This window comes from Martes martes, assembly GCF_963455335.1.
Source record: "Martes martes genome assembly, chromosome: 8".
Classification (NCBI taxonomy): Eukaryota; Metazoa; Chordata; class Mammalia; order Carnivora; family Mustelidae; genus Martes; species Martes martes.
In genome coordinates, this window is record NC_137895.1 from 116,170,160 (window position 1) to 116,197,993 (window position 27,834).

Here is a 27,834-nt window from a genome sequence, read left to right on the forward strand (position 1 = left end):
CCAAGAAAGCATGAGTTCCAAGGACACAGAATCAGCATTTCACTGACCACACTGAATTCTGTGATCACACACACACTGCCTTTCTTCTTGAAACTTCAAAGAGATGAGTTAATAAGGGTTTGCCTAAATTATGCTCGTGGATACAGAATGCTATGGAGAAACATAGGAGATGTTTGCCAGTGTCAGAACTGGGCTGAGGTCTTAAGAGGTTGAGACATCAGAGCCTTAGGGAAGGCCAGATGGGGAGGGTAGGTCTCACCTGCCTGGGGAGGGCCCCTAGCCATGCAGTAAGCTCTGACCTCTCTGCCTACCAGGTCCTCCAGGCCAAGTACTTACAGTGACCCTTTAGACTGGCCTCCAGCATTGTTCAGTCTTTAGAACTATGTCTCATAAATATCAGTTGGCCAACATACACTGCCCAACAGGCTTTGTGAGAGTATTACCAAGAATGCGTTAGCTGCATGGTAGGCCGGTTTTCTGAGACAAAGGTTGCTCCTTGCCAAGGCGGTCATCATGATTTTAAACCACTGACAGCTGCTTCTTTATGGATACACATGTCCCAGGGAGAGAGCAGGAACCTGAACTCCAATAGGAGCAAATGTATTATAACCAGCCCCAGGGAGAGACCCAAGCCTGGCACATTTATGACAGTGGTTACTCCCTTCAGGAGGAATACTGTTAACACTAATATGAATAATTAACCAGCATTGCCAGGGAGCAGCGAACATCTTGTTAATGTTCATAAGTTTTGTGGGATGGGCACATCGCCTTGTGTAGGCTGCCTTGGGTCCATGGTCTGGACTTGGGCTTCGGAAGTTCAGAAACTTAATTACTCTGTTTATTCGTCTTGCTCAGACGATCCCAGTGAACTGAGTCACACTAGCCAGACCCCAAAGAGATTTAAAAACACTAAAACAACAAAAAACCTGGAGTGTCTGTTTACTAAATCATGAGATGTGTGCCTCACGGGGTAATTGGATATGTATGTCATCAAACTAACATGTTCTCCCTCCAAGAGGAAATGCTCCACGAGAAAGCAAATTAAAAGCAGAAGTTTCCCTTATAAACAAGGAATTAGAACCCTGGAGCTGGATGGCCTGATGTGTTTTCACAAAGGCTACAGTCGTCTCCGGGGCTTTCTCTACTGGAGAGTCTCTGTCCCACTGCGGCGCGGCTGTCTCTGGCGGCTGATCCGTGCACACGCCTCCCTCTCCTGCCTCCTGCCCTACACGGCAGCCTCCACCCTGCCCGTTCTTTCATCCCTCCCTCACCTGTATTGCCATGGGATTTGGTAGTTGTCAGTCTCAGGGTCACTGATTTTATTCCACCGGCTGTGTTTCAGTGTGGCACTTTCCGAGGATTTCCAGAGGGGTACCTCCTCTCCCCTTCGTGGTCTCTGCTGAGTGGATCCCGTGTGTGGCTAAATGCCTTCTGGTTAGCTTTAATCTCAGACACAGGTACTGCTTGACCATGCTGTCCCTGCTGCTTCTGGAGAAAGAGTTTATTGGCTGTCCGCTGACAGTTGGTTCACCTCTGACCCCTTAGGACATAGTCAAACAAATGCTGTCTGGTTTCAGAAAGTGGGCGGAGGGGCGTGTGCAGCTCTGAGGGAATTTTACAAGCAGGGCAATCAAGGTAAAGCAATTCTGTGCTTTAGGTGGTAGGGGCAACTTCCTGCCAGTTGGAATCCACCAGTGTCTTTGTCTCACAAAGGCCCTGGGGTAGAGAGGACACTGGAGGGAGAAGCAGGAAAGGAATTTCTCAACTATGTCACCTTTACATTCAATGGCATGGCTTCAGGCCAGATGGAAAAACATGTCACTTCCTCTGCTCTCTTATGTTCATGTCATCATCATCTCTTAAAAACCATCATTTTAGTAGCAGCTAAATGTTTCAGGAGATGTACCCTGGAGAATGGAAGGCAGGGGATTGACATTCAGTCACTTAACGAACATTTATTGAGCCCAATACGTGTCAGGCAAAATGATGGGGTTGCAGAGATGGAATCAACAACCGGCCCTGGAGGGGCTTACTGCCTGCTGGGGGCGACAGACAGTAAACAGATCAGTTAAAATCCAGTCTTGTCGGCTGTCACTGACTTGAGAGGCGAGAGCTGCCCCCACAACAGAGGTGATGGTGATCCGGCCCTGGACAGGCTATCTTCAAATACTGGCCACCGTGCAGGGAGATGGATGGTTTATCCTTCAAGACCAATTATCTGAAGATACGATGTGCTGACTGTGTTTGAGGTGAGGTGAGAATCTGAAACATAATTTTTCAAATAGAACTAGAAAGATCTGATTCAGCTCTGACCTTCTGATGTCTAACACTTAGTTAGCATCTTAGAATTATCAGGATTTTTAATCCACCTGTCACCATAGTGGGAAGAGGCCCTTATGGGGTTTTACCTTATTTACCATCTGGTACCAAGCGCAGCAGCCCAGAGTCAGGAGAGAGGCGGTGTGTAGATCACACAAAGAAGCAGAAAGCATATCAGGGATGCCATGGCAAGTGAGATTGGGCCCCTTACTCCGTGCTGCGTGTGTGACCAGGAGGTGCAGACGATGGAGGTGGGGAGGGGAGAGACCCTAAATTCCAGGAGCAAGTCAGGAAATTCTCACGGAGGTGGTCAGAGGACCCAGGGAAAGGACAGACCAGAAGCCAGTGACTCTGCACCCAGCAGTGCAGCATGCGCTGGCAAGATCCTGCCAAGGGGTTCCCTCGCCATGCCCTGAAGGCTCACTGTCTCGCCATCCTCAGCAGTGCTCTGTAAGAGAGTAAGCAGAGGCCAAGGGCACAGCACAACCAAAGGCCAAAGCCCATGGTGTGGCAGTACCAAGACATTTCCCAAATGCCGGGCGTCCCTCTGCACACCATCACAGCTGCTCACCGATCAGAACATGGGAGACAGCGGGTGGGAGAGGGAGGAAGAAGGAAGGAAGCTGGGAGGGAAGAAGCAAGGGCCCCACAACCAAGAAAAAAAAAGGCTCGATGCAAAAAGTCAAATTGGAAATCCGCCTGGGGTTCAGAATCATCAGTTAGCGCTGGTGTTAATCACCTCCAAATGGGTTGTCTGCACCCCTCCATGCTTTGGGATGAAATCCATGACTCGTGAGAACTAATTTTAGCTGCTGGAAGTTTCACTGGGTTTTTCCCAACACAACACTCCCAGCTGTTTGAAGCTCTCCCTGCTCATTACCCCCGCCCCCTGCCTGCCCTCCCTTCCACTGTTAGGGAGAGTGCTGCCCATCTAACTAATGCAACGATCAAAAAGTTGGACACCTGCAAGTGAGACCATGGACCATGATGCAACAGCTATAGACACTGCATTTTCTAGCCCAGCCCTTGAAATCTGCTTTACTCCAAATGGAGGATGCTACTCATTCTCATGCTTGGGGAAGTACTGAGTCTCCTTTCTGCCTCCCCCCACCCCCGCCCTACCCGTCTCCCAATCTTCAGCTCCAGTTGTGTATAAACTTTCCAAGAAATGTGTTTCCTTTGTCCCCTAGATCTTTCCCTGATCTGCTTACTCATTCTCAGCTTTCGAGGCAGGATCCAAATCTCCGCGGGTGACATGGGACCTTTATCCACTGTATTTTCATCAATCCTGCTTTCCTGAAGTCAGCCTGCACATGGTTTTAATATGCGAACTATTCCTAGTTTCTCCAGCCTGATCTCTTCCAAGTTTGCGTGGAGAAAGTTCTGGAGCGTGCATAATCAAACATATGGTTGCTGAAGTGATTGGATTATGTCTTGGTAATGATTCGGGTCTCATTGGTCATTCTATTTTATAAATCCGAGTAATATGCTGGAACCTGTTTTGTACACTAAGTGGGTCTTGCAGTTAATGTACAAGAGGTTTATCAGCTTAAAAAGCTTTGCTTTAGTTTATTAAAGTCTGTCATATTATCGAGAGTAAGACTAGATAAAAGCTCAGATCCTTTCGCACAGGCCCCAGACGTCCATAAATACCTACTGAGTGCCAAAACAAAAAGGCAATTGGGGGCTTCCTGGAGTTGTTGCATATCTGACAGACTCTCATTTCCAAAGGAGAGACACCCAGATTTGATGGGCTTTGTGAATGTTTTTCGGAGATTCTTTGGCCTTGGCATTGGCCTTATGTAGCATACTTCGTTTGCAATAATATACATAGAGGTTTGTTGTTTTGGTCATTTCTATGGCACCCTGGTCTAATTGAATAAAAATATTTTTTCTTCACAAATATACCTTTGAATACATGTTCTCAGGAGATCTGGAGCTCTTCCTGAGATCAAGGGCTCCCAGGATTTATAAATGCTTGGAAATACTGGTCCCCAAAAAGTAAAGTGACAAGCTGGTCTCTGGGACACCTCATATTCACAACAAGGTGCACAATGGTAGGATCATAATTTGGTCCTTTCTCGAGCAAGCTTAGAGGTTTAGGTCGGGGTGGATGGGCATTTGTGGACGAGTCTGAGACTTTGCACAAAGTTTAAAAATATAATGCTTCATTTCCATGTTGTGGCCACTGGACTGAGTCCCTTGGGGTTTGTCTGCTCCTCTGTCCCCCTCCCGCTGTTCTTCCTGGTGGTGAGCAGGGTCCCACTTGAGTGCTTCAGCTGAAGGACTGGAACGGGATTACAGAGCATGTGACAGCACTTTCCCAGGTTCTGCGTATATCTATATGTCTCTGCATCCATCTATCCATCAATGTGTGTGTTTTATATGTAATGCACATTATTATATGGTATGTGTTATATATATTATATCTCTCTATAAGGTGGACATTATTATCCTCATTTCACAAAAGAAACTGAGCCTTAAAGAGGATATGTCATTTCCCCAAGCGCTTGTTGGAGCCAAGATTGGAATCTGTGGCTTTGTTTCTTGAAATCCCAGGCTGAGGAAACCACACCAGGAAACCTCTCTGAAAACAGAGTGACAGTCAGCCCTCAGAGGACAACAGCAAACCTTTCCTTGAAAAGTGACATCTCTGTTCTCCTTTAGAGCTCTTTTATCCAGTTAGATTCAACAGCAGATTCTGAGTTGCCTTTTTCTGGTGATTTTTCCATTGTCAGTGTGGACTGTTGCACCCAAATGCTTTTTGTATAAAATACTGAAAATAACTGGAGCAAGTGGGTGGTTCCGTCAGTTAAGCATCTGACTCTTGATTTTAGCTGAGGTCACAATCTCGGGGTCATGAGACAGAGCTCTGCGTTGGGCTCCGCGCTAGGCGTAGAGCCTGCTGAAGATTTTCTCCCTCTCCATCTGCCCCACCCCTGCCTCACACTTGTGCGTGCATGCTCTCTCTCTCTCTCAACCGCCCCCCTCAAAAAAACTCTAAAATACTGAAAATAAGTTTGGCACTTAAGCACATTTCAGGTACTTAGAAAATTCACTTATGTATGTTATTTGATTTCCCAACTACTCTGGGTTGGTGAGGCACACCTGAACTCCTACCCAGTCCTACAGAGTTCCACAGAGTCTTGGCAGAAGGATTTCTATCTTTTACATCCCCTCAAGTCTCCATGTGGGAGCTCAACGAGGCTACTGGATGTGATCGTAATGGAATTTGGTTCAGTATAAAATCACGTCCATTTTTCTCTGATCCCTCTCTCCTATGGACAGACCCAAACAGTCCCAGATATTCTCCTCCTCCTCTGTGTCTTTCCAGAAGGCAGGCGGGGTTAGAAGGTTAGGTGTTGACTTTCTGAGTGCAAGGACTCAGCTGGTCTTTATTTCTTTGGCAGGTCTTCCAGCCTTGATCCTGGCTGTGCTTCCTACACCCCATACAAAAACATAGCCCCCTGACTTCAGAGACAGGTCTAGGAAGAGAGCGTGCTTGCGTTTCCTTGTCTTTGCCATAACATAGCTGACCGCAGCGCTTGTGTTAAAGGTTAATACAACTTGGATCTGGAATTGGATGAGTAAAATTAAAATTCTGTTCTGCCCCTTCGATGTGAGAAAGTTGCCTCTTCTCTTCATGCAGACCCTCATCTGGAAATGGAAGATGGATGTGCTTACATCATAAGTACACGTGTCTTGTAAATGAGCAAACGTGTAAGTGGCACAGCCCAGGGCCAGGCACACAATAAATACTCACCACATGGTGGGTATTGTTATTAAGTTTACAGGACGCACACAGATTAGTTTCTCCTTTACAGAAAAGTCAGCATCCTCCCTTTGCTGTTCACATACAGCCAGACTCTAAACTCTGAGCAGCTAGGACAGAATTCTTCACTATGATAACGAAGAGCATTTGGCGCAAATGTCAGTCCTCCATGAATCTCTATGGAATTGGGCTGAAGTGGTTTTTGTTTCTCTAAGCCAGAGCCCTGGGCAGATAGATGCATAGGCCTGCCACTTGTTCTAGTTGAGGCCACCCCTTCTATCCCATTGGGACCCACTTTCCAGCCTCCTAAGTGAGGGGTTGGGCAGTGCCTGAAGAGGACTCCTAGACCCCAGAATAAAATTCGGTGATTCTGTGCAAATCCCTCTACTAGGCAGAGCCCTTCCTCAGGCATATATTTCAGCTTCAGGTTTGAGGATTCAGACTGGGTACAGGGGGTACGATTTATGAGTCATATCATCTCATGGGAATCTCCTGGTTGGATGGAAAACAGACCAGGGAGATTGATATGTGGAGGAAACCGTCAGGGCGCAGGGCAGATGTGAGCGCAAAGAAGAGTTGTTGATGAATGGTTGTGCTCATTCCATTCCACTTTGGAGGGCATTAGCAGGTTTCACTGCAAAAATAACTGAGAAATTGTAACACCTGAGAAACTTTAGTTAAATTATTTCCCCCAGAGTAAACATCCATTTCAGAGAGTTCAACCCTACTTTGTAAGTCAACTTGACTGCATGCTGTTGTGCGCACAAACACACGCAAGCAATTTCATGTAGCTATTTCCTGTTTATGAAAGAATAGTCAGTTGACAAATATTGATTATTATTGAGCGCTGATGAAAGATACAAAGGAAATGCAATATATGACAACCTCTCCCTCATGCAAGAACCCACAGTCAAGGTAGGAAGACACACAGAATAACCATGAAGTAATCCTTTTTAAATTTTTTGAGAGGACCCAAGAAGGAGATGGGATTGAGGTAGAATGTGAAGAATGGAAAGTGTTCAGAGAGGGGTTGAGTGCGTTTGGGGAGGGGGGTGGGTAGCAGTCCCTGAAACACTGAGATGTTGACAGGCTCATTCATTCAGCGGATTTTTGCTGAGCACATCCTGGGCTGGGTGCTGGGGATCGTGAAGATGAATGAGGCCTGTCCCCTCCTTTAGGGAGCTCAGACTGTGACAGAAGATGGTGGGACACAGATATCAAACCACATATGTGCCATCTTGGCCGTGCCTAAGAGGCTGGGGAGCTCAGAGGAAGGGTGGGGGTAAGAAGAGGCATCACAGGTTAAGGGCCAGACACGTGGGGCCCTAGGAGCAAAGAGGAGCCTCAGTGGTGGACATGGGAGGAAGAGCATTCCAGGCATAAGGAACAGTGTATGGAAGGGAATACTCTCAAATCAGAATGAAATACTGTGGCTTCCTGTGACCACCTTCCCATTATTGCTCCTGTCTACTTTTCTATCTCCTGTTTATTTTTTCAGTTTCCTGTTTATTCTGTAGCTTAGTGTTGAGTGTCTGTCTTCCCCCTACCCCCTACCTAGAATGTGAAAGCCATGAGAGTAGGACTCACGGTCTCCTTCCACACTAGATCCCTAGGCCTGGGACACAGTCAAAGCCCAGTTAGCATCTGGGGACCCCTAAGGAGGACTACCTGATGGGTGGATTTTCGTCCTCTGTCCTCAGTGGGAACCTGAAGGGACCACTCAGGGAAGGTACATGTGACTTCGGGAGGGGTAGGAACAGCTGCCACAGGCCTGTGCTCACATCCAGGGTAGAAGGCATGAAAGCCAGCCAGTGAAGAGTTGATGGAAACCCAACAGGGGAAAGTCAAGTGCATTCCCCACAAAGAGGGACCATTTGTGTTCACACTGAGCGCTTGCTGGCCCATGCAAAGAAATAAGCCAGCTGTTCTTACAGAGCTGTCCAGTCTATGCCATACTGTGGGTAGTCTGAATCCTGGTACCCCAGACCCATACACATGTGCCTTTGTCATGAACCTGTTAGCCATGTGTATGTCTTCTTCGGAGAAATCCAAAAAAACAAGAGAAAGTGTTGGTGGGAATGTGGGAGAAAGGGAACTCTCACACACTGTTGGGGGAATGCAAAATGACACAGCCACTGTGGAAAACGAAATGGAGGTGCCTCAAAAATTAGAAATAGGAGTGCCTGGGTGGCTCAGTCGGTTAAGTGACTGGCTCTTGATTTTGGCTCAGGTCATGATCTCAGGGTTGTGGGATTTAGCCTCACATTGAGTGCTCAGTGCGGAGATTCTCTCCCTCTCCCTCTGCCCCTCCCCTCCTCTCCCCTCCCCACCCTCCCTCCCCTCTCTCTCTCAAATAAACCTTTAAAAAATTAGAACTTATTATATGATCCATCAATCCCAGTTCTAGGTATATATCCAAAAGAATTGAAATTAGGATCTCAAAGAGCTATTAGCACACCCATGTTCATCACAGTATTATTCACAGTACTGAGGACGTGGTGACAATGTAAATGTCCATCGATAGATGAAAGGATAAAGAAGATGTGGTCTACACATATGGTGGAATATTGGATGAACCTTTAGGACATTAGACTAAGTGAAGTAAATCAGTCACAGGAAGACCAATGCTGCATGATTCTGCTTACATGAAGTATCTAAATTAGTCAAATTCATAGAATCAAAGACTGGAATGGTGGTTGACAGGGACTGGAGGGAGGGGGAAATGGGGAAGCAACAGGCATAACACTTCAGTTATGCCAAATGAGTAAGCTCTAGAGATGGACTGTATGATATTGTGCCTGGAGTCAACAGTACTATACTAGACACTTAGAATTTGTTGAAACGGTTGATCTCATGTTAAGACTTTTTTTTTTTTTTACCATAATAACATTTTTTAAAGGTTTTATGTATTTAAGAGAGAGAAAGAGCATGAGGGTGGGGAGGGGCAGAGGAAGAGGGACAAGCAGACTCCCTGCTGAGTGCAGAGCCAGAAGTGGGTTCAATCCCAGAAAACTGAGACCATGACCGGAGCAGAAGTCAGATGCTTAACCAACTGAGACACCCAGGTGCCCCCTTAATAACACTTTTTTAAAAACTTACTGCCTGATGTTAAGCATGGCTGGTACTTTCTCTACCATGACTTCTTTTTTCAATAAAAATTGTATGTATTTGAAGTTATAACATGACGGTTTAATATACGTAGTGAAATGATTACTACAGTCAAGCTAATTAACATCTAATCTGACATTGTTACTGTATTTTCTTGTTTTGAGAACACCTGAGAGCTACTGTCTTAACCAATATCTAGTGTTCAGTACAGTATTATTAACTATAGTTCTATACTGTACCTGTGATCCTGTTAGCAGGCATCTGTTTTCAGAGGTACACAGATACATGGCCAAGGGCAAACAAGCAAGAAGAATATATGTAGCATAATTACCCCCAGTAAACTTGCAGAGCCTCTCAGCAGGAGCTCTTAATCTACTAGAGTATTTCAGTTTCCAAGAAAAATTGCGCACTGCCGAAGCAGCCATGGTTGGCCATTGTCGATTTTTATATTCATTTATGTGAAAAGCCTTCTCCTTCATGAAAACTCTTCTCCTTTATGAGATGTGTCCACGCCCAACAGGGACATTTTAGATCATCCAAACCACGTTGCATTCTCTCTACAAAGATAGGCTGGGTTGCTCCCAACACCGGGCCTTACACATTGAGTTCTTCTGGAATGTCTATCAACAATACAGGGCATACTGCCTCCTGGTGGGGGTATTATACAGGAGGGTAGGTGGGATCTCTGGGGGCTCCCTGGGCTGGGGTAGTGGTGGGCTCTCCTACACCATAGATCTTTATCTCTATTTCAGAGCCTAGCCAGGGGGCTTCACAGCCATCAATGAAGCCTCTTCTTCAAGAGTATGTTTGTTCATCCAAGCATTTACTCAGCATCTGCTATGGGCAGACCTTGGGCCTGGCCACTGAGAATTTAGAGATGAGATTAAGATCTAAGACATGTTCCTGCCTTATCTTAGGTAGGACCTAAGACATTGACCTGCCTTAAGACCCTGCCTTAAGGAGCTCAAGAACAGCTCACAGTAGCAAGTAGTGTCACTGGGGAGTTCTGCCCACTGCCCTGGGGAGCACAGAGCAGAGCACCTACCCTACTTGGTAGAAAGGGGCTGGGTCTTCCTAGTAACACTCCAGCTGGTCTTCAAGGGTGTGCCAGAGGCAAGTGATGGGGGAAGGGCAGCCCAGGTCAAGTATATACGTTTACCTTGGTCCAGAAATAAAAAGTGTCCAGTGGGGAGTGAACTCTGAGCATCTTAGCCTACAAGACCCAGAATGTGGGAAATGGGGTTGGAAAAGTAAGGTCCAATCACCAAGTTCTACTTAACAGATGAAGGGGCAGGTGGGCAAGCTAAATGACCTACAGAGAGCATTCAAAGTCAAGACCAAAACATAAGGTTCAGTTCTCAAGCCTTCTTCCCTTGAGTGAATAAGCAAAATAGTCAAGAACACAAACCTGAAATCAGATAGATGGGCCTTGAGTACTGACTTTGCTCCATATTAGTTTCTTTGCCTTCAAAATAAGAATTGGAGAAGGGACTGTGAACCTGAGCTTCATAGCAGCTGAGCCATAAACACCCCTAGACCCAAGGTAGTGAAGGGAAGCAGGGAGCAGTTAGCACAATCCAAAGACGAGTTCCTGGGAGGGTCTCTCCCTGAGAGGAGCAGTGAGGTAGAGCCAGCTTGCGTATCCCCTGGCCCTGATAGCCCCCTTCCTTTACCATCTCTACTGGGGACCCCATTGGCCAACCCCTACCAGAGGTCATGGAGTTTACCCCTCATTCAGGTATCCCTACAGGTCAATCTCCCAGAACACAGAAAGAGTGGAAATTGGCTCTAAAGGATGAACAGAAGGTGTCGGGGACACCCACCTCCTGGGGAAGTGGAGTTTTAGTGAGATAATATCGCAAAGCTCTTAGTGCATTTTTGACCCAAAACAAGTGTTCGGTCAAGGCTAAACTAGAATCTAGCAGTACATCTGTGAGAGTGTGCCACAGGGAGATAAGATGGCAAAGTGGGAAAGCCTGAAGGTATAAGGGTTCTCCTTGGATGACCATCCCAAGGCTGGGTTGGAGGTTATCCATGAGCCCTGGGGATGTGTTGCCTATAATTGGGCGCAACCCTCAGTCGTTAGGTTGGCTAGTTGAGTTGTTCTGAACCACAGACTTTTAGATCTAGAACAGTTGAGAATGGCTTTATCGCCTTTGAGTACGCTTGGTAAGATCATTTGTACATTATTTAAATGGTTTGATATGTAAAATAAGAACATAGAGTTTCTACTTGATAAATAGCTCAAAGTTGTTTGTTTTCCTACTAATGGAATAGCCTGTCTAGGGAGCTCTGTGAAATTTCTAGATTCCGGGAAGATTCTGCATCTTTTAATTGTCTTTCTCTTCTTTTCCAATCCTCATTTTAAAATCCTCTTTCTTAACGTTAACTTAATCTCCAGGCTAGATCCATGTCCTTTTCTCCCGTCCTCCATGTAGCCGCATAAACAGTATCCTATACCCCCTCCAACAGAGCTGAAAAACCAGAAGAAATTGGGATATACATTAAGAAAATTGGCACAAGAAGAATACATCTTTCTTGGAATTTCCTTAAAGATTTTTTTTTTCCGCTTGAAAAGAAAGCCAAACTGTAAAATAAAACACATTCAGTTGTTAATAAACAAAAACCTCACATATCTAAAATTTAGTTATTTTCCAAGACGAACTAACATTTTGTTCTGTCTGCTTTTCCTAATATGCACATTTCATTGAGCCCAAATCCTCATTATGGGAAACATTTACATATTCATCTCCTGGCTCCAGGGTTTCCTGGGCAGTAAAATGTGCCCTCAGTGGTTTCAGAAGCACTGGGCTCATATTCATTTTGCCAAAAGCAGCAAATCTTTAAAAAATGAAATTTTCCAGGCACTTAGCCCCTAAACCAACCTTGTGGGAATAGATGATTTTGAATCTTATCGGCCCGCACAATGTCTCATAGCCTTTAAAAATGTCATCAGCCTTCTCCCTGGGCAGCGTGACTGGTGACGCCAAGTGTCACAGCAGGAGCAGCTGAAGAATGAATGTGCCAAGTCTGTGTTTTGAACCTTTATTGGGTTTCTTATTTGACAGCCACCTCATCCCTCACAGGCCTGTGGATTCCCGTTCATGCGTTCTCATTCAACAGGTCTCTAGGCTGGAGCTGTGTTTTGAACAAAGTTTGGCGATCTGGGGGGATTCAGAGCTCTTTTGGGGGCAGAACTCCCATGTGGGGCTGACCTCTGGGCTACTGGGGGCCCAGAACCAGGTTCTACATGATGCAGCTTTGCACCGGGTCTTGCAGAAAAATGCAGGCTTGCCTCTGCTCTGCCCGTCCCTTAGAGAGCTACAGCCTAAATCCTACCCCTTCCCAGATGCCCTGCCCCACGGGGGCCTCAGCATGTACTAGATCCCTCCCAGGGTTTCATAGCCGTGCAAACAAACTGAAAGAGGGGATCATAGAGCCACAGTGTGTTCAAGCCAGAAAGAATATTAGCAATTTCCTAGTGCGGCCTCCTCGTTCAAATGAGGAAATCTTGGTCCGGAACATGTACCAGTGACCTACAAAGGGTACAGGTGACATCAGAGCAGAAAGCAGAAATGAAGTGAGAACCCAGAGTCTTGTGGAATAAATTGTATTGGGGGCATTTAAGGAAAATTTCTCCTCCCGTTATGTTGGTCAGATCTGTCCATACCCCTAGAACTCCATGTTACTTGCACCAGCGTTGCAAAAATCAAAAATTGACCTTGAAAGGGTTCACTGGCAAAGGTTTGATAGTATTATGATGTGTGTTCTGCTTTTATATTTATTGTATATTAATGGCCCAAACTGTAACCGTCCTAACACCCAATTTGGGCATGGTTGGTTGATAATGTGTATTTTAGGGCAACTTGTAGCAAGTTTGGCTACCAGCCCATCCACTGTTGGGGACAACATTACAGACAATAAGGTCAATAGTTTGTACACACAGAAGGTATAGGGGTCAGTTTGGGAGTGTATGGGATCTGATCAATAACGTGGAAAGAAAGGTGGGCTTGGGTTTGTGTTTGCTTTAGGTCATTTCCTTTTTGCGATTTATCTAATCACAGCTTTAGTTCTGTGCCACCTCTGCCCCTAGGAGGCGTGATTTCTTTGCTCAGGTTGTATTTGCAACACGCACAGTGCAGTTTTCTCCACTTGGTGAAGACAGCTCTTCCCTTCCAGGCCAAATGTCCAGTGACCACAGCGGATAGACAGCCGTTACAGATCCTCACACTGTCTTGTCTTCCAGGCTCTGTGGCTACCCTCCTTTTTATGATGAAAATGATTCCAAGCTCTTCGAACAGATCCTCAAGGCAGAATATGAGTTCGACTCCCCCTACTGGGATGACATCTCCGACTCTGGTAGGTCTCTCGGCTCCCCAGGGGCGGGACCCTCACACCCAGACCTCTTGACCTTGACCGACCTGGGGTTTCAGGGTGGTCCTGAGGCTCCCAAGGAAGTTCCTTGAGCTATGTACTTGGACTTGACTTGCGAAGCAGAAGGCAGGCTTGGTATATCTGACCAGAGCCACACTGAGGGACGGGACTGACCCCTCCACTATTCTTAGCCATGCCCTGATCTGGGGGCTCCAGGACTGAAACAATGTTGGCTAACATTTATTGAGTTCTTACTGTGTGCCGACCACCATAAGGTCTACACACATGCTAATTCACTCAGTCCTCAGGACAACCTATCAGATGGCTGTTACTAGTATCCCCACTGGACAGGTAAGGAAACTGAGGCCCCCTCAGTGTGTGATATACCTTGACAGAAGCCACACAGCTAGTAAGTGGCCGAGCTGGGATTTGAACCCAGACCCTCACTCCAGCACCCACGTCTCTTACTTACTATGCCACACTGAAACGTCCCCAGAAACATTCACCATTTCCTCCTCAGGGATAGAGGTCAAAACCAAGGCTCAGGTAGAGTGACGAGTCCCAAGCCTCAAGGTCTGGATGTTGACAACAGTCCTCCCTACTAGAGAGGATCAAATAAAATAATAAACGAGGCAGAGTCCTTCCTGTCCCAGTGAGCTGTTCAAATACCGCATTTTATTACCTATTATTTTCTCCTCACTGGAGACACTTGCTTTTTTCCTCAGTCTTCCAGAACCTGAGACCTGAGTACAGTTGTCCAAGCCTTGCAGGGAAAAGTGGCATGGGGAATATTTTATTTCCTAGCTCAGGAGGACACCGCCTTCCCCTCTAGGAGCCCAGTCCTATGGGCAGAGAGCTGCTGGGCACTATGAAGCCATGGGTCTTTGGCCTGGCACACAGGTGTCGGCCTCTGGTTCTGTGACCCAATTGCTCATGTTCTCAGGGTGCCGCTTCCGGGTCTTACCCCGTCTGGGCCTCTTGGTGCTCCCCACCCCCCACTGGGGCATATCTTGTTGCATCTCGACTTCCCACTCATCACAGGTGGCTGAGTGGGCTGTGGGGGGCTTCTCGAGGCTGTGTCTCCACAGAGCCTGCCCAGGACATGGTGACCTTAGCAGAAGTTAAGGGGATTTTGGTGACTCAGTGATGTCTAACACGCAGAGAGGACATCAACAAAGCAGCTCCTTAAGGCAGCCATGAGCTCAGCGAGAGGCACATGGTGACGAAGATGTTTGATCTCTGAACCAAAGATGTCACTAACTGCCAAGGGAAGGGCATTGAGCTGGGCAGCCAGGGTCCCAGGCCCGGCGTGGCTTCCTCCCCATTCACAGTCCCCTCTCATGGTGCCACGTCTCGGCTTCCCTTTCTCCCAAATGCCAGTTCCCACCCACCTTTTGTGTTCAAAGTACCATAGGGTCAGTGGTGAGGCTGGGCTGTTTTTCATGCTCCATGCCCTTTTCCAAAGACACAGCAGCATCCAACTGTCACATGTCCAGCCACACCCTGATCCCCCTGTGCTTTCTTTCTAAACAGCAAAAGACTTCATCCGGAACCTGATGGAGAAAGATCCAAATAAAAGATACACTTGTGAGCAAGCCGCTCGGCACCCATGGTAAGAAAAGTCACCCATGAGGAAGAGCGCACTGACACCTTCGCAGATTGAACCCCCTCTCAGCTGTTTGTAACTGGGGAAGGATTGCATCTCATTCTGACCACTGGCTTTCATCCCGTCCCCAAGGCTACACTTGAACTCTTCTCTTCCCTCGGGACACAGCCTCCTGAACGCACAGATGACAAGTTCAGTGTGCAAAAGATAGCTGTAGGCTTTTCATTCTACAGGAAGTATGTTGGGATCATTTTTATTGAAGGTAGTTCTCCAGGGAGGCATGAAGATGGGAGTTTTAGTCCTCGAGCTTACTGTTCAATAAGCAGGTGAATTGAGGTTATATGTTCTTTTCCTTTTAAAATGCTTTTCGGGACACCTGGGTGGCTCAGTCAGTTAAGCATCTGACTCTTAATCTTGGTTCAGGTTGTGATCTCAGGGTCATGAATTCAAGTCCTGAGTTGGGCTCCAGTCTACCTAAAAAAAAAAGAGAGAGGAAGAAAAAGGAAAGAAAATGTTATTCAAGTTCATGTGTCTTCAACCCCAGAGGCATTCCCTGATAGTTCATGACATTCTATACTACATTTTCAGCAGTGCCCTTGAGGCCTCCTTGTTTTGAGCCACTTACTAAGTCTGAACCCAACTGTGCCAACCAGGTGCCCCCAATTTTCTTATCTTTAAAATGAGAACAAGGATACCTAGTTTACAGAGCTGATGTAAGAAATCATGGAGATCATGCTGGTTAAGGGTTTAGCACAGGGTCTGGGACATAGGAAATTCTTCGTTAGGCTCGCATTAAACCACCAGGAGCATCCATTTGGAAACAAAGACCAGGAACCGTAGAACATGTGGTATGATGGCAACAAACAGCCTTTGACTGAAGGAGAAAGGCCCCTAAAAAGTGCTCTAGGAAACTGCCCCATGTTTGTTCCACCCCCACCTGTAGCATTTCCTCCCGAGCGTCACATGCTGGTTGGTCTTCCAAAGGGCACCTACTCAGGGGAGTGCCATGAGCTGGTTTCATTGGACAGATGGTCCCCGACTTCATGATTTTTTTGACTTTACCATGGTCCCAAAATTATACCCATTCAGTAGGAACTGTACTTCTGGTTTTAAATTGTGACCTTGTCTTGGGCTAGCTGCATCAGGGATGATCTTCTCGTGAAGTCGGGTGCTGGCAGCCACAGTGCCCATCAGCCACACAATCACTGCATTTGACATCCAATTGCTAACACCCGTTCTGTCCCCGTATGGCCCTTCTGTTCTTCACCTTCAGTGCCGTATTTAGGAAATTCCATGAGCTACTCAACACTTGATCATACAAGGAGCTTTGTGTTAGATGATTTTGCCCAACTGTAGGCTACCATGGGTGTTCTGAGCGTGGTTAGGGTAGACGAAGCTAAGCTATGTTTGGCAGGTTTGGTATATATTGAATGCATTTTCGACGTATGATAGTTTCCACTTACAATGGGTTTATTGGGACGGAACTCCATCGTAAGTCGAGGAGGAGTTGTATTTTAATCTATGACCACAGCTGTCACTTACAGAGCACTAATTATTTTAGATTCTGTTCTAATTGTGCTAAAACATCATCTCATGTTTTTTCTTTATAATAACCCTGTGAGGTAGGTTTTGTCTCCATTTCAGAAATAAGAAAATCGATTTAGAAAGAAAGTAACTTAGCCTGAGCCAAGACTGCAGAAGCACTACGTGATGGTGAAGCCACACTTGTTTCTGGCCAGAACTGATTCCAAAATAAATGTTCTTCGGCACCACCCTGTAAGAAGTAGAAGGAAGACAGGAATGGCTGAAGGGGAGGGAAAGATGCTTCCGAATAAGGAGGCAGATTTGGTCTTACATATGTATGTATTTCAAGATTTTGTTTATTTATTTGACAGAGAGAAAGAGAGAGGGAACAGAAGCAGGGGGGAGCGGGAGAGGGAGAAACAGGCTTTCTGCTGAGCAGGGAGCCTGATGCGGGCTCAATCCCAGGACTCTGGGATTGTGACCTGAGCCGAAGGCAGATGCTTAACAACTGAGCCACCCAGGCGCCCAGTCATATATATTTTAAATAAATTTAAAATAAATGATACTTTATTTTGTAACAAGTTATATTGGACAATAGGTCCAATATGATGATAAAGTTAGTGAAGCTTTTCTTACTTTACCAACAATTGGCCTTCAGGGCTGTAGGGGACCTTGACTTCTTCTGGTTTTGTTGAGGTGTGGTTGACGCACACTGTCTAAGTTTGAGGTGTAGAACTACATGACTTCACCTGTGTATATATTGCAAAATGATTCCTTCAGGAAGTGTAATTAACATCCATCCCCTTCTGTAGGTAGTGGAAACAGTTGTTTCCTTGGGGTGGACCTTTAAGGATTTACTCTGCAGCAGCTTCCAGATATATGCTAGAGCAGTGTGGACCATCCTGTTGGACTTTACATCCCAGCACGTATTTATCTTCTATGAGACTAAAAGTATGAGACTGTGGGGGTGATCTAACAGAGGAGGAAAGTGACCTCTAAGGAAGGGAAGCAACTTACTTTCTTGGACGTGTTCACCCATCCAGCCTCTCTCTGTGGGAGACAGGAAGCATGCTAGCTGAAACCAAGTCTCTGCTTCACCAGACATTTTTGAAAAACCAGAGAAGGGAGAGGTCATTTCCTTGAGGGGCCTGGCAGAGGACTTCCCAGAGGGGGTGAGCCCCACGCCGTGAGGCCGTCACCAGGCTGTCAGGGGAGGAGAGGAGTTCTTGGCAGGGCGAGCAGCCTGGGCCATGATCAGGGCCTAAACCGTGTCTCTATCCTGGAGCCACAGCACTCGGTATTGCTGGGGGCAGGGGAGTGGACACAGGAGCAAGGCAGGAGGGGACTGGAAAGGAAGGCACGACAAGCGGATTCTGGCGCAAGCTCGGGGTAGTTCAAGCTTTGAGTCCCGTTTCCTGCTTCACCGTTTGTTACTGCGTGAGCGACCTCCTGAGCCCTGGGGCCCCTGTGCTGAACTGAGATCATAAATAATGGCAGTCTTTATCCTATAGGGCTTTTCCAGGGGTGGAATGAGACATTACATACAAATAAGAAGGGGACCCAGTACCTAATACATCTTCTCCCATCTGTACAAGTTGTCATTAATTTATTGTCATACTAAGCAATTTCTGCTTTTCCCTTCGGACATTGGGGGCCCCTGACAGGTTTTAAGCAGGTGATCTGATTTGCATCTCAGGAAGCTTGGATGGGAGGATGGAGACGAATTGCTGGTGCTGGGCCAAGGGAGGCTGGCAGGGAGGTATAGACTGGAGGGGAGGCTGGCCCAGAGAAGGGGGAGCGGGCCTGCCTGGAGCCATAAGGACGGGGCAGATGGAGAGCACAAGGGACACGCCAGGGGCAGGGGCCACAGCTTGGGGCAGGGCACTGGTGGGACAGGGGGCCCTGATGTTATGGCCAGGGTTCCAGCTAAAAGGACGGGCCGGTCAGATGCCTCCACTGAGAGGAGCAGGAGGGAGGGTCTGGAGTGAGTCTAGAGACAAGGAAAGAGGTCAGGCTGGAGACAGAGACTTCAGGGTCATTTGCCTGGGTCCCCTCGGGATTCAGTAGCTTGCGAGCTGCACAAATTGATGCCTCTTTACTCCAGAGCTGGGTTTCTGCCAGTGCTATGTCATTGCTCCCGTGCGTGTCCCAAGTTCCAGGAAGTCAAATATTAGAAAATGGTAAAAATGAAGGCATTTGACTCAAACATCATTGAAATGCCCCCCCCCCCACTGCCTGTATTTCTGATATCCTTGTTTCTTTTATGTAAAAGTTCCTGGGCAAAGAACACAGGTTCAACAGAGAGCTGGCAGAGAGCGCAGTCATGATTCCAGGGAAGGATGGCTTTCTCCACACCCCGTTCTGGAAGCTGTGTTCTTGGCACATGGATTCTATCCGGAGAACATATCTCTTCTTCTGCATTTGCTCTTCCAACTTAATCAAGGCCCCTTGGCACCAGAAGGGCCTCTGGCAGTCACAGACACCATCCCTTGGCCCCAAACACCCACTTGGGACAGAACAAGGCTCCTTTCAAAGCTGTGTGTGTGTCAAGGGCACTCAGCCTCTCTTGCCAGATGTTTCTGTGCCCATGTGACTTGAGGCTTTGCCTTTTCATGGCGGTGCATGGTTAAGGAGGCTCCAGACCGCTGGCCACTGGCCAAGGGGGAGGGACTGGCAGGGGACCAGATGGGAACCCATCCCTCCTTACAGGGAGGCACCTCAATGGGGTTTGTTTGTCTGCTTCAGGTTGTTGTGGACCTCCCTCTCTAGTTACATCAACATGGAAACCAAAGTGATGATTCCTGGGCATCCATGCCCCAGGCGACACTTGGCAGTGGGCCCCCCAACCCAGGGGGCACATCATGTGTCGGCCAGGCCAGGGGGCACCTGCAGCCCTCCCCTCAGTGTTCACGGGAACCCCTCCCCTCTTCTGGGCTCCAGTCCACCGAGCTGTGGTTGACCCACAGGAAGTAGGAAGCAGCCCAGGGCTCTGGGAAACCCCTGTCTGGGGTACACACAGGCATCACCAAGACTGTCTTAAGCAAGTGACTAGAAAAATGCGAAATCAGAGCTGTGGAAGTACAGCAGATGAGGTATAAAGCACAAAACCCAGAAGGCAGGGAGAGATGAGTTTGATGATTTGTGTATGGAGAAGGAGTGCCAGACAGACCTCGCAAAGGGTCATTTATGTGAATGCCATATGTGTTGTTAGCATGGGGTTAAAACTGGAAACCAAAGTGTGGCTTCTGGCTGGCTCAGTCGGTAGAACGTGCAACTCTTGATCTTGGTGTTGTGAGTTCAAGCCCCCTATTGGGTATAGAGATTACTTAAAAATAAACTATTAAAAAAAACTGGAAAGCAAAAGAGACATGAATGGAATGTGGGTGTCCATAGCTTTATATGTGTGTGCGTATATGGATTTATAAGGAAATTCTTTTGGGTCGGAGGCATTGTTCAGTTCCTAGGACCATTGAGGTACAACCAGAGTCTCTTCCGATCCTAACATTCCACGCCTCCAGAGTCATCAATGTATAACGCTGAAGGTGGTAGCACTGAACATGGCGAGTGTCATATGTCGTCATTGCGAACCCCCGGCTCATGATTGGAGTAGGCATTTCCGTGATGGGGTCCATTTGAGGAAGACTGTGTGCTGTCATGGGCCATTGTCCCCAAGGAGAGGACCTTATGGGAGCCTCTGGGCCACATCTGCCCTGCTGGGTCTTACTCAGCTACAGCATGCCCCAAGAGAGAGGGAAGTGAGCACAGAACATTCCTGAAATAATAGAAGTTTGCATTTTCCTTACATCTCAGCCCATGTTAACCCACAGAGAAGAGAGCCTCCCTGACCCCCTCATTGGTCTGTTTGGTTTGGAGCACGGCTCTGCCCTGCGGCGGTCCTCAGCCTGAGACACCCCGTACTCCCACCCCTTCTGCCTGCTCATTTCCAAGAAAGCGCTGGCCACTGATGAGTTGGAATTGGCCCCCTTTTCTGAAGACGTAGTTTCTTCTTCTTCTTTTTTTTTTTTTTAGATTTTATTTATTTATTTGTGCGGGAGAGAACACGACTGGGGCAGGGAGGAATAGAGGGAAAGGGAGAAGCAGGCACCCTGCTAAGTAGGGAGACCAATGCGGGGCTCAATCCCAGGACCCCAGGATCCTGACTTGAGCCAAAGGCAGACACCCAACTGACTGAGCCACCCAGGAGCCCTGAGGATGTAGCTTTTAAAAACGGGGCAGGAGGGGCGCCTGGGTGGCTCAGTGGGTTAAGGCCTCTGCTTTCGGCTCAGGTCATGATCCCAGCCTCCTGGGATTGAGCCCCACATCGGGCTCTGTGCTCAGCAGGGAGCCTGCTTCCCCCTCTCTCTCTACCTGCCTCTCTGCCTACTTGTGATCTCTCTCTGTCAAATAAATAAATAAAATCTTTAAAAAAAAAAAAACAGGGCAGGAAGAAACAGTCACATGAATTATCTAGAAGGAAAAGCTTAATAAAGATGTCTGCCATCCCCTAACCTTGTTCCTCTTATTTCGGATGGATTTGCCCGCTATTCTATTTCACTGGTGTTGGGGAGTGGGGGGGACAGGAGACAACTGGCAGTAGTTGGAAATGGAAGCCTGATTCTCTTGAGTTCATTTCGGAGTGTCCCCTTTGCTAAGTCTTTTCAGCCCTGCTGGGGAAAAGACAGATCTTTGCTGGGAGGGGCGGGGGTCACTCATACCTGGGAATAATCGGACTGCATTCCAGACTTAGGCCCAGCCTGGCACAGACTAAGGGTCCAATCCTGCAACCATGTTTTCAATTCTAAAGTGAAAGCCTGGGTGGATGGGGACATACTTTTTTTTACTCAGGGAGGATTTCTTGTCTGAATAAGCCCTAAGCTTGTTCCCCTCATGTCCCCAAATGGTTGGACATCACAGTGGGTGGCATCCGGGCTGTTTTTGGGTCCAGGGCCATCTGAGTCTGGGAGATGACAGGTTTCCTCACTAATCAGCCACCTTCCAGCCAGAAAGGATGGTTAGTGTTCTAAGATGCAAAAGATTATTTCATAGGTATCAGATGCCAAGCTAGAATTATTAGTTGTTAAATGAAAGGGGAGATATGGAAGGTTCTAAGCGCAGAAGTGAAATGAGAGCAAAACAGTTTCCTCTGAAACTGGAGGGAAGGCCAGATGATTAAATGTAGGGGAGGGACGGTGCTGAGGTTGAGAGGAATATATGGGAGAAGACACGAGTGACCTCCGGGTGACCAATGAGACTGGAAATTGTGAGCCAAGCGAAGAGGGCATTGTGAGACCAGGGAGAGTGGGAGGAGGATGGGAGGGAAGGAGAGGTGGTAAAGCAGATGGAGAAAGGACTAGGCTGAAGGGGTAATTCTTAGGTAGCTTCTAAGGACAGAGGTGAAGAGCAAACCCCCCTTCTTCTCTCATAGAAGGCTATAAAACAAGCTAATGCCGAGTGATATCAGCGACCCAGCTGAGTGTTTAGAGAACTTTTCCAGGAAATGCAAGGGAAGAAGATTTGCCAAGCAGGGGTGAGCTGAGGCTGGGCACCCTCTCACTGAGGGCAGAGGAGGTGGGGGATGCCCGGTATGGGCAAGGAGAATGTGGCTGAGCTTCGTTCTGCTGGAATGGAGCCAGAAGAGTTCTTTGGCCCCAGGGTGTGAGTGGGTCCATGGAGTGGCAGGCCTGGAGAGGGTACAAAGAAGGAGCCTCAAGCAGGAAGAAGCTGGGAAGATGGCCCTGGGTAGGGATCTGGTGGTCAGACCAGGCAGGAAACTCATCAGGATCTCTGAGGGGAAGGGCTACAGGGTAGAGGTCTGATGGAGACGGAGATGGAGGGAGGACGAGGGGAAACCGGATTCAGGTTGCCTCATGGCTTCTGCTATTGTAGGAACTGCGGCCAAAAGGGAAGAAGTGGGAACCAGGCAGAAAGGTCCACAAATCTCCTGGAGGGTGCAGAGTCTAGAAGAGGGGCAGGACTTTGAACACAGTGGTTCCTGGAAGGGCAGCAACAAGCCACCCTCTTATGGAACCTTGGGACAGGCACAGGACTGACGCTTTCCTGGGAAACCAGCGTGGGACCCAGGTCATAGCACCACCCCCTGCCCCCCCACACCCAAGAAACTCTTTTAAAGAAGCATCTTTGCCTTTGTTTCAGGATCGCTGGGGACACAGCCCTCAACAAAAACATCCATGAGTCTGTCAGTGCCCAGATCCGGAAGAACTTTGCAAAAAGCAAATGGAGAGTAAGTCGCCTGCTTTATTCAGTCCCAGTGAATCCAATAACTCCCACGAAACTTGCCCTGCAGTTGGAGCGTTTATTATTTCTAAAGGTTGCTATCATCGGAGTTGGATGAAAATCCCCAGAACCTCACCCAGAAAAATCTTGCTAATTTTAACCAATGAGGTTTAAGACTCAAAGTGGGTGTCATGGTGTGGAAGGGATAAGGTACACGATTTCATATCCCCCCAGCAACAGTGTTGGTTCGTTACTCCGTTGCTGTTTCTTAAGACTGTAATTCCTGTTGTCTCCCTTTCCGTTGCTGGAACCTTGAAGAGTTGACTTCTCTTAAAATTATATGGGAGCAGGAGAGGAAACCCTATTTAGGAAAGCCTAAACCTTGGGTTCTGATCAGTGTGCGTAAATTAAGAGCTGTCTGTTCCGCCCTGAAAGACTGTACAGAAATGAAATGAATTCTACTGACCTACTTCATTTGGAGGAAATGCTATTCATTAGGACATGAGTGCCAATAACAGGAAAATAAAACCTACCTTAAAACTTCATCATAAACTGTCATTTAAGATACTGTATTATAATAATAGGGCTTTGATTCTAAAAGTCACTTCTCTAACATTATAGAGAGAATTGGTATGCATTCATTCTAGATGTTTACTATGTCAGAAGAAGACTATTTGTTTAAATCTCCAAAATACATCTCGTAGAGCGGTGGGTGGGGGACGCAATAAATTCACATCATTTTGGAAGAAGGGTCAAGATGAGCTTCCTTTCTCAAGTATCGTGAGAATGTTCTAAGACATCTCAAATGCTCGGGGTAACAGGAGAAAGGAATGGATGCAGTCTGAGTCTTTTCTAATTAGGCGGACTCTTTTGTCTACTTTTTCCCTTTCTTAAATTTCAGCAAGCATTCAATGCCACGGCCGTCGTGAGGCATATGAGGAAGCTTCATCTTGGCAGCAGCCTGGACAGTTCAAACGCAGGTGTTTCCAGCAGCCTCAGCTTGGCCAGCCAAAAAGATTGTACGTATGCCACAAAGACAGAACTTTCCAACTGGCATGCAGACCCATCTGGGGTTGGTGGGGGTGGGGGGACTGGCATCCATGAGCACCTGGTGGTTGATACCTCATCTCCTTGAATGTCCCCAACAACCCTGGGACCTTATTTAATTTAGAAGAATATTTTCTACATGTCCCATTGTTGGATGTTCACGCAACAGTGGGGTATCGTTATTCCCAGTATGAGGTGATAAATCCATGGCTCAAGTCCCACGTGGCTGTGGCTGTGTGGACGAAAGTCCGGACACTGTCCCATCTGTCTCCTTCCCGTGAGGTTTGCTTGTCATCATGTGCCATTCTTAGGGGTTGAGGAAGGGACAGCAGAGACTCGTGACAGCCTGATTTCCTTGGTTTTTAGTATCTATTTTTTGATGAGGATGATGACATTTGGAGCTGAAGTTTATGACGTGCATTGGCCTTGCAGTCTGAGTCATAGTAGGAATATTGCACTGTCCTTCCCCTTTGCATGGACGGTCACATCGCTGGGGACATGCTTGCAATTGTCTATTTCTCTCTCCCAGTCCCCACCACCCTCTGGTGTATTTATCTTAATTCTATAATAGGCCATCCCAGTGGCTCCTGACCCCTTCAGAGCAGTTGCCTTGATGGTACCCATTGGTCTTCTTCTCCTTGAACATGAAGCCCTTCCATTTGGTCTCACTCTGGGCATCATGTTTCTACCCCATTACCCTCAGAAAAGCATTCCCTCCACCTATAATAGTCTTTCCATCTTATCTGGTAATGTGAGCCCTTAAATGTCCCCCAGAAATCTCCATGAGCATCCCCTGCCCCAACCACACACTGTGGTAGGCCTACAGATAATGGATCTCCCTCTTTTGGAGCCTGTGAAGGTCACAGGCAAATGCACTGCTGGGAGCTGAGCTGCAGGGGAGCAATCCGACATCAGGATTGTCTGATGCTGACACATGCACTTGGTGGAGCTTGGTGGTGCAGCCTGGGAGGCATTTTTCTGGGGCAGGGCTGCTGGTATAGGAGGAAGAGATGACATCCCATGCCGATCGCTCTGGGTCACAGATGCATCTTAGCCAGGAGTAGAGACCACCCACAAACAGGGTGGAAGGGGGATCATAGTCTTTCTTTATTCTTCAAATCTCTACTCACGGAGCTGTGGTGACAACAGTTCTTATAATGACAGCATGTACTCAACACCTAGCCTGCAGCCTAGTACATAGTAAGTCCTCAGTAAGCAGCACAGATCCTAGGACGGTGCTCAACCATGTGGTCTTCAACTACAAAACACTTACAATCATGATGATGAGAATGGGAGGGAAGAGTTGGGCCCAAGAAGAAAGCATTTTAAGGACCCATTGCCAGTGTTTGCCTACAGGTAGGTAAAAATTTAGTCAAGTGTGTAAAAAGTTGGTCCCCACCCCAAACCCTGCTGTGGGAAAGGGGAGCGAGTATTTTCTTCTGGAGCTTTGACCCCTTCTGTCCACTGTCCCTCTGCAGGTCTGGCACCCTCCACACTCTGCAGTCTCGTTTCTTCTTCATCGGGGGTCCCTGGAGTGGGGGCGGAGCGGAGACCGAGGCCCACCACTGTGACCACAGTGCACTCCGGAAGCAAGTGACTGGCTTTGGAGGCGGAGCCCCGGGGGGCGGGGCCAGGGAAGGGGGCCTCCGGCGCCCCCAGCCCCTCCAGAGCGATCCCACCTTGCATGGTGCGCCTTCCTGCACAGGACTGGAAGACAGAAGTTTTTTATGGCCATATTTTATACTGCAATTCTGAAGTGTTCATTTCTCACAAACTATACTGACTCAAAGGGAGCTGACGTCACAGGATCTGGTGCTGTACATACGAATCTTGCAGAAGCTCTGACGAAACGGACCTCCCGCGTCCTCTCCCCCAAGCCCCGTCGTTTCCGCTCTTCTCGGTATGGGTAACCATCTCTGTTGTATTTTTTTTTCTTTCATGACCAAAAAAGGAAAAAAAAAAAAAAAAGGTTTCAACTGGATTATTTAAGTATCGGTAAATATTGCGCATTTAGGGTTTTATTTTTTACCTTTTATGAAATGCTCCCTTCTGATCTATACTTCTGAGTCCCAGGACCTGTATCTTTTGCTTGTCCGTGGTAGAGTTTTACGTTAACCTTCAAGAGATGTTTTTCGTTGTTTTTTCCCCCCCACCAAGGGGAATGTAAAAGTATTTTTTAAAATTCTAATAAGAGGATCAAGAATCTCTCTCCAAGGCGAAGAGTGCACTTTACTTCTATTTCTCCTCTCTCCCCCCTTCCCTGGAGGGGCAGCTCTCTGAGAAGACAACTCTGCAGATCCTCGGGGTGTCGTCTCCAGGGACGCCTTGGGCAGGGGTGAGGGGGGGTGGAATCTGCAGAAAACCTTTTCCAGCACCCTCTCCAGCCCACCCCTGGCTGTCCGGAGACCCCAGGGGCCTTCACTCTCAGCGGTCAGAAATAAAGAAGCCTGATCTCCTCCCAAGACTAAAGCTACACCTCAGAGGCTCCGCGCGCTGTGAAGGTGATGCCCAGCAAAGACAAAGCGCCTCCCTCTCACAAGGCACCAGACGCCATTTTGTCCAACGGGACCTCCCCACCCGGCTCCCATTTCTCACGAGGGTAACACAGAAAGCTCCGTTCTCAGCTATGCAGTTTTCGAGTTAATCTGTTTTTTAAAAACGCATTTCTAATCTTAACACTTCAAATGGCCTCCGACTCCTAGAAGTCTTTTCTGCAGATTTTTACCCGGTCCTTCTGTGAATGTTATCCAGGTGAGCAGAGGGAAGTGGCTTTGGAAAGGAGTCCGTGGACCTGGGGGGTGGGTAAGGAAAGGTGGCCTGCCACGCAGGGGACACTGGCCGCCGCAGGGATGGCCAGAAACGGCCTCCACCAGGCCAGCTGGCGCTGGAAGCCTTCCCTCTGACCAGGGCAAGCTGAAAAACCAAAGACCTGTGATGGTGGCGTCATCAAAGGGCCCAGGCTGCCTGGGCCTGAAGAGTTTCTTGGGATGTAGGACTTTCATTGCCAAACCTGGCAGTGTCCCGGGCAAACTGGCCCCGTTGTCAACGCATGTGGTGTGTAGGTGTGCGGGATGGAGCGTGGCGTGGGACTCGGGCAAACCCTTCTCCAGGGGGCTTCCAGGGCACTCTTCTACAGAGGCCTGCTGCCCTTGGCCCGCCTGCCCACGTGACACCCTGAGTCTGCGTTTCTCGCCGTCAGCCTCAAGCCCGCTGCGTGTCCCTGGAGAACTGCCTGATGGCCCAACAGCTTTACTGGCAGAAGAAAATGGCATGAGGATTAGAAAGAGTATCTGAGAAAATGGGGTTTCTCTCCAGGGGCTTTATTAGGGTGTGGCTTACTAACAAGCATTGGGGAGCATTCGTGTTGCCACAGTGTCAGAAAACAAGTAATCTGAAGTTATGGGAGGGTGATCGTTTGCCCGGATGTGGTCCCTGTAATGTGTACCTGAGTGGTTGTGGTCCTTTGGCCTGTGTGCTCGATGCAATCCGTAGCACTTGGAGAGCAACTTTTGAAGCCTTGTTCTCTGATGGGTGAGTCAGTTATTTCCTAGAGCTGATATGCGGGTGCCTGTTCTATTCTCTTAGTTTGAAGGTATGTTTTACCTGACAAGGGCAGAGGAGGTGAAAGGTGGGGTCTGTCGCAAGTGTCCCCTCCGTGGTTTGGGCCAGCCCCTGGCCACGCTTGGCCTGTAACACTTCAGGTCTCCACAACATACTGCAAGGAGACGGCGACTGCTTTCAGCCCCAAAAGTGAACTCCGCTGAACTTGACACAGGCAAATCAAGACTGTTTCAACACCGCCAGACTCGGGTCATTTCCTATTGTTTAGGAAAAGGAGGAAAAGAAATAA

The 27,834-nt window shown here is 47.9% G+C and overlaps 1 protein-coding gene across 3 annotated transcripts in view; it reads left to right on the forward strand.

Annotated features, from left to right (window-relative positions):
• The window catches only part of CAMK1D (calcium/calmodulin dependent protein kinase ID), a 426,399-nt gene extending 400,471 nt beyond the window's left edge, over nucleotides 1-25,928 (forward strand). For all 3 annotated transcript variants that reach the window (XM_080810380.1, XM_080810382.1, XM_080810381.1), the window contains 5 exons: nucleotides 13,446-13,558; nucleotides 15,107-15,185; nucleotides 22,857-22,944; nucleotides 23,839-23,956; nucleotides 25,463-25,928. In XM_080810380.1, coding sequence (XP_080666506.1) covers nucleotides 13,446-13,558; nucleotides 15,107-15,185; nucleotides 22,857-22,944; nucleotides 23,839-23,956; nucleotides 25,463-25,581 — 517 coding nt within the window. In that variant the 3' untranslated portion in view covers nucleotides 25,582-25,928. The remainder of the gene's footprint in view (nucleotides 1-13,445; nucleotides 13,559-15,106; nucleotides 15,186-22,856; nucleotides 22,945-23,838; nucleotides 23,957-25,462) is intronic.
• Nucleotides 25,929-27,834: the final 1,906 nt, after the last annotated feature.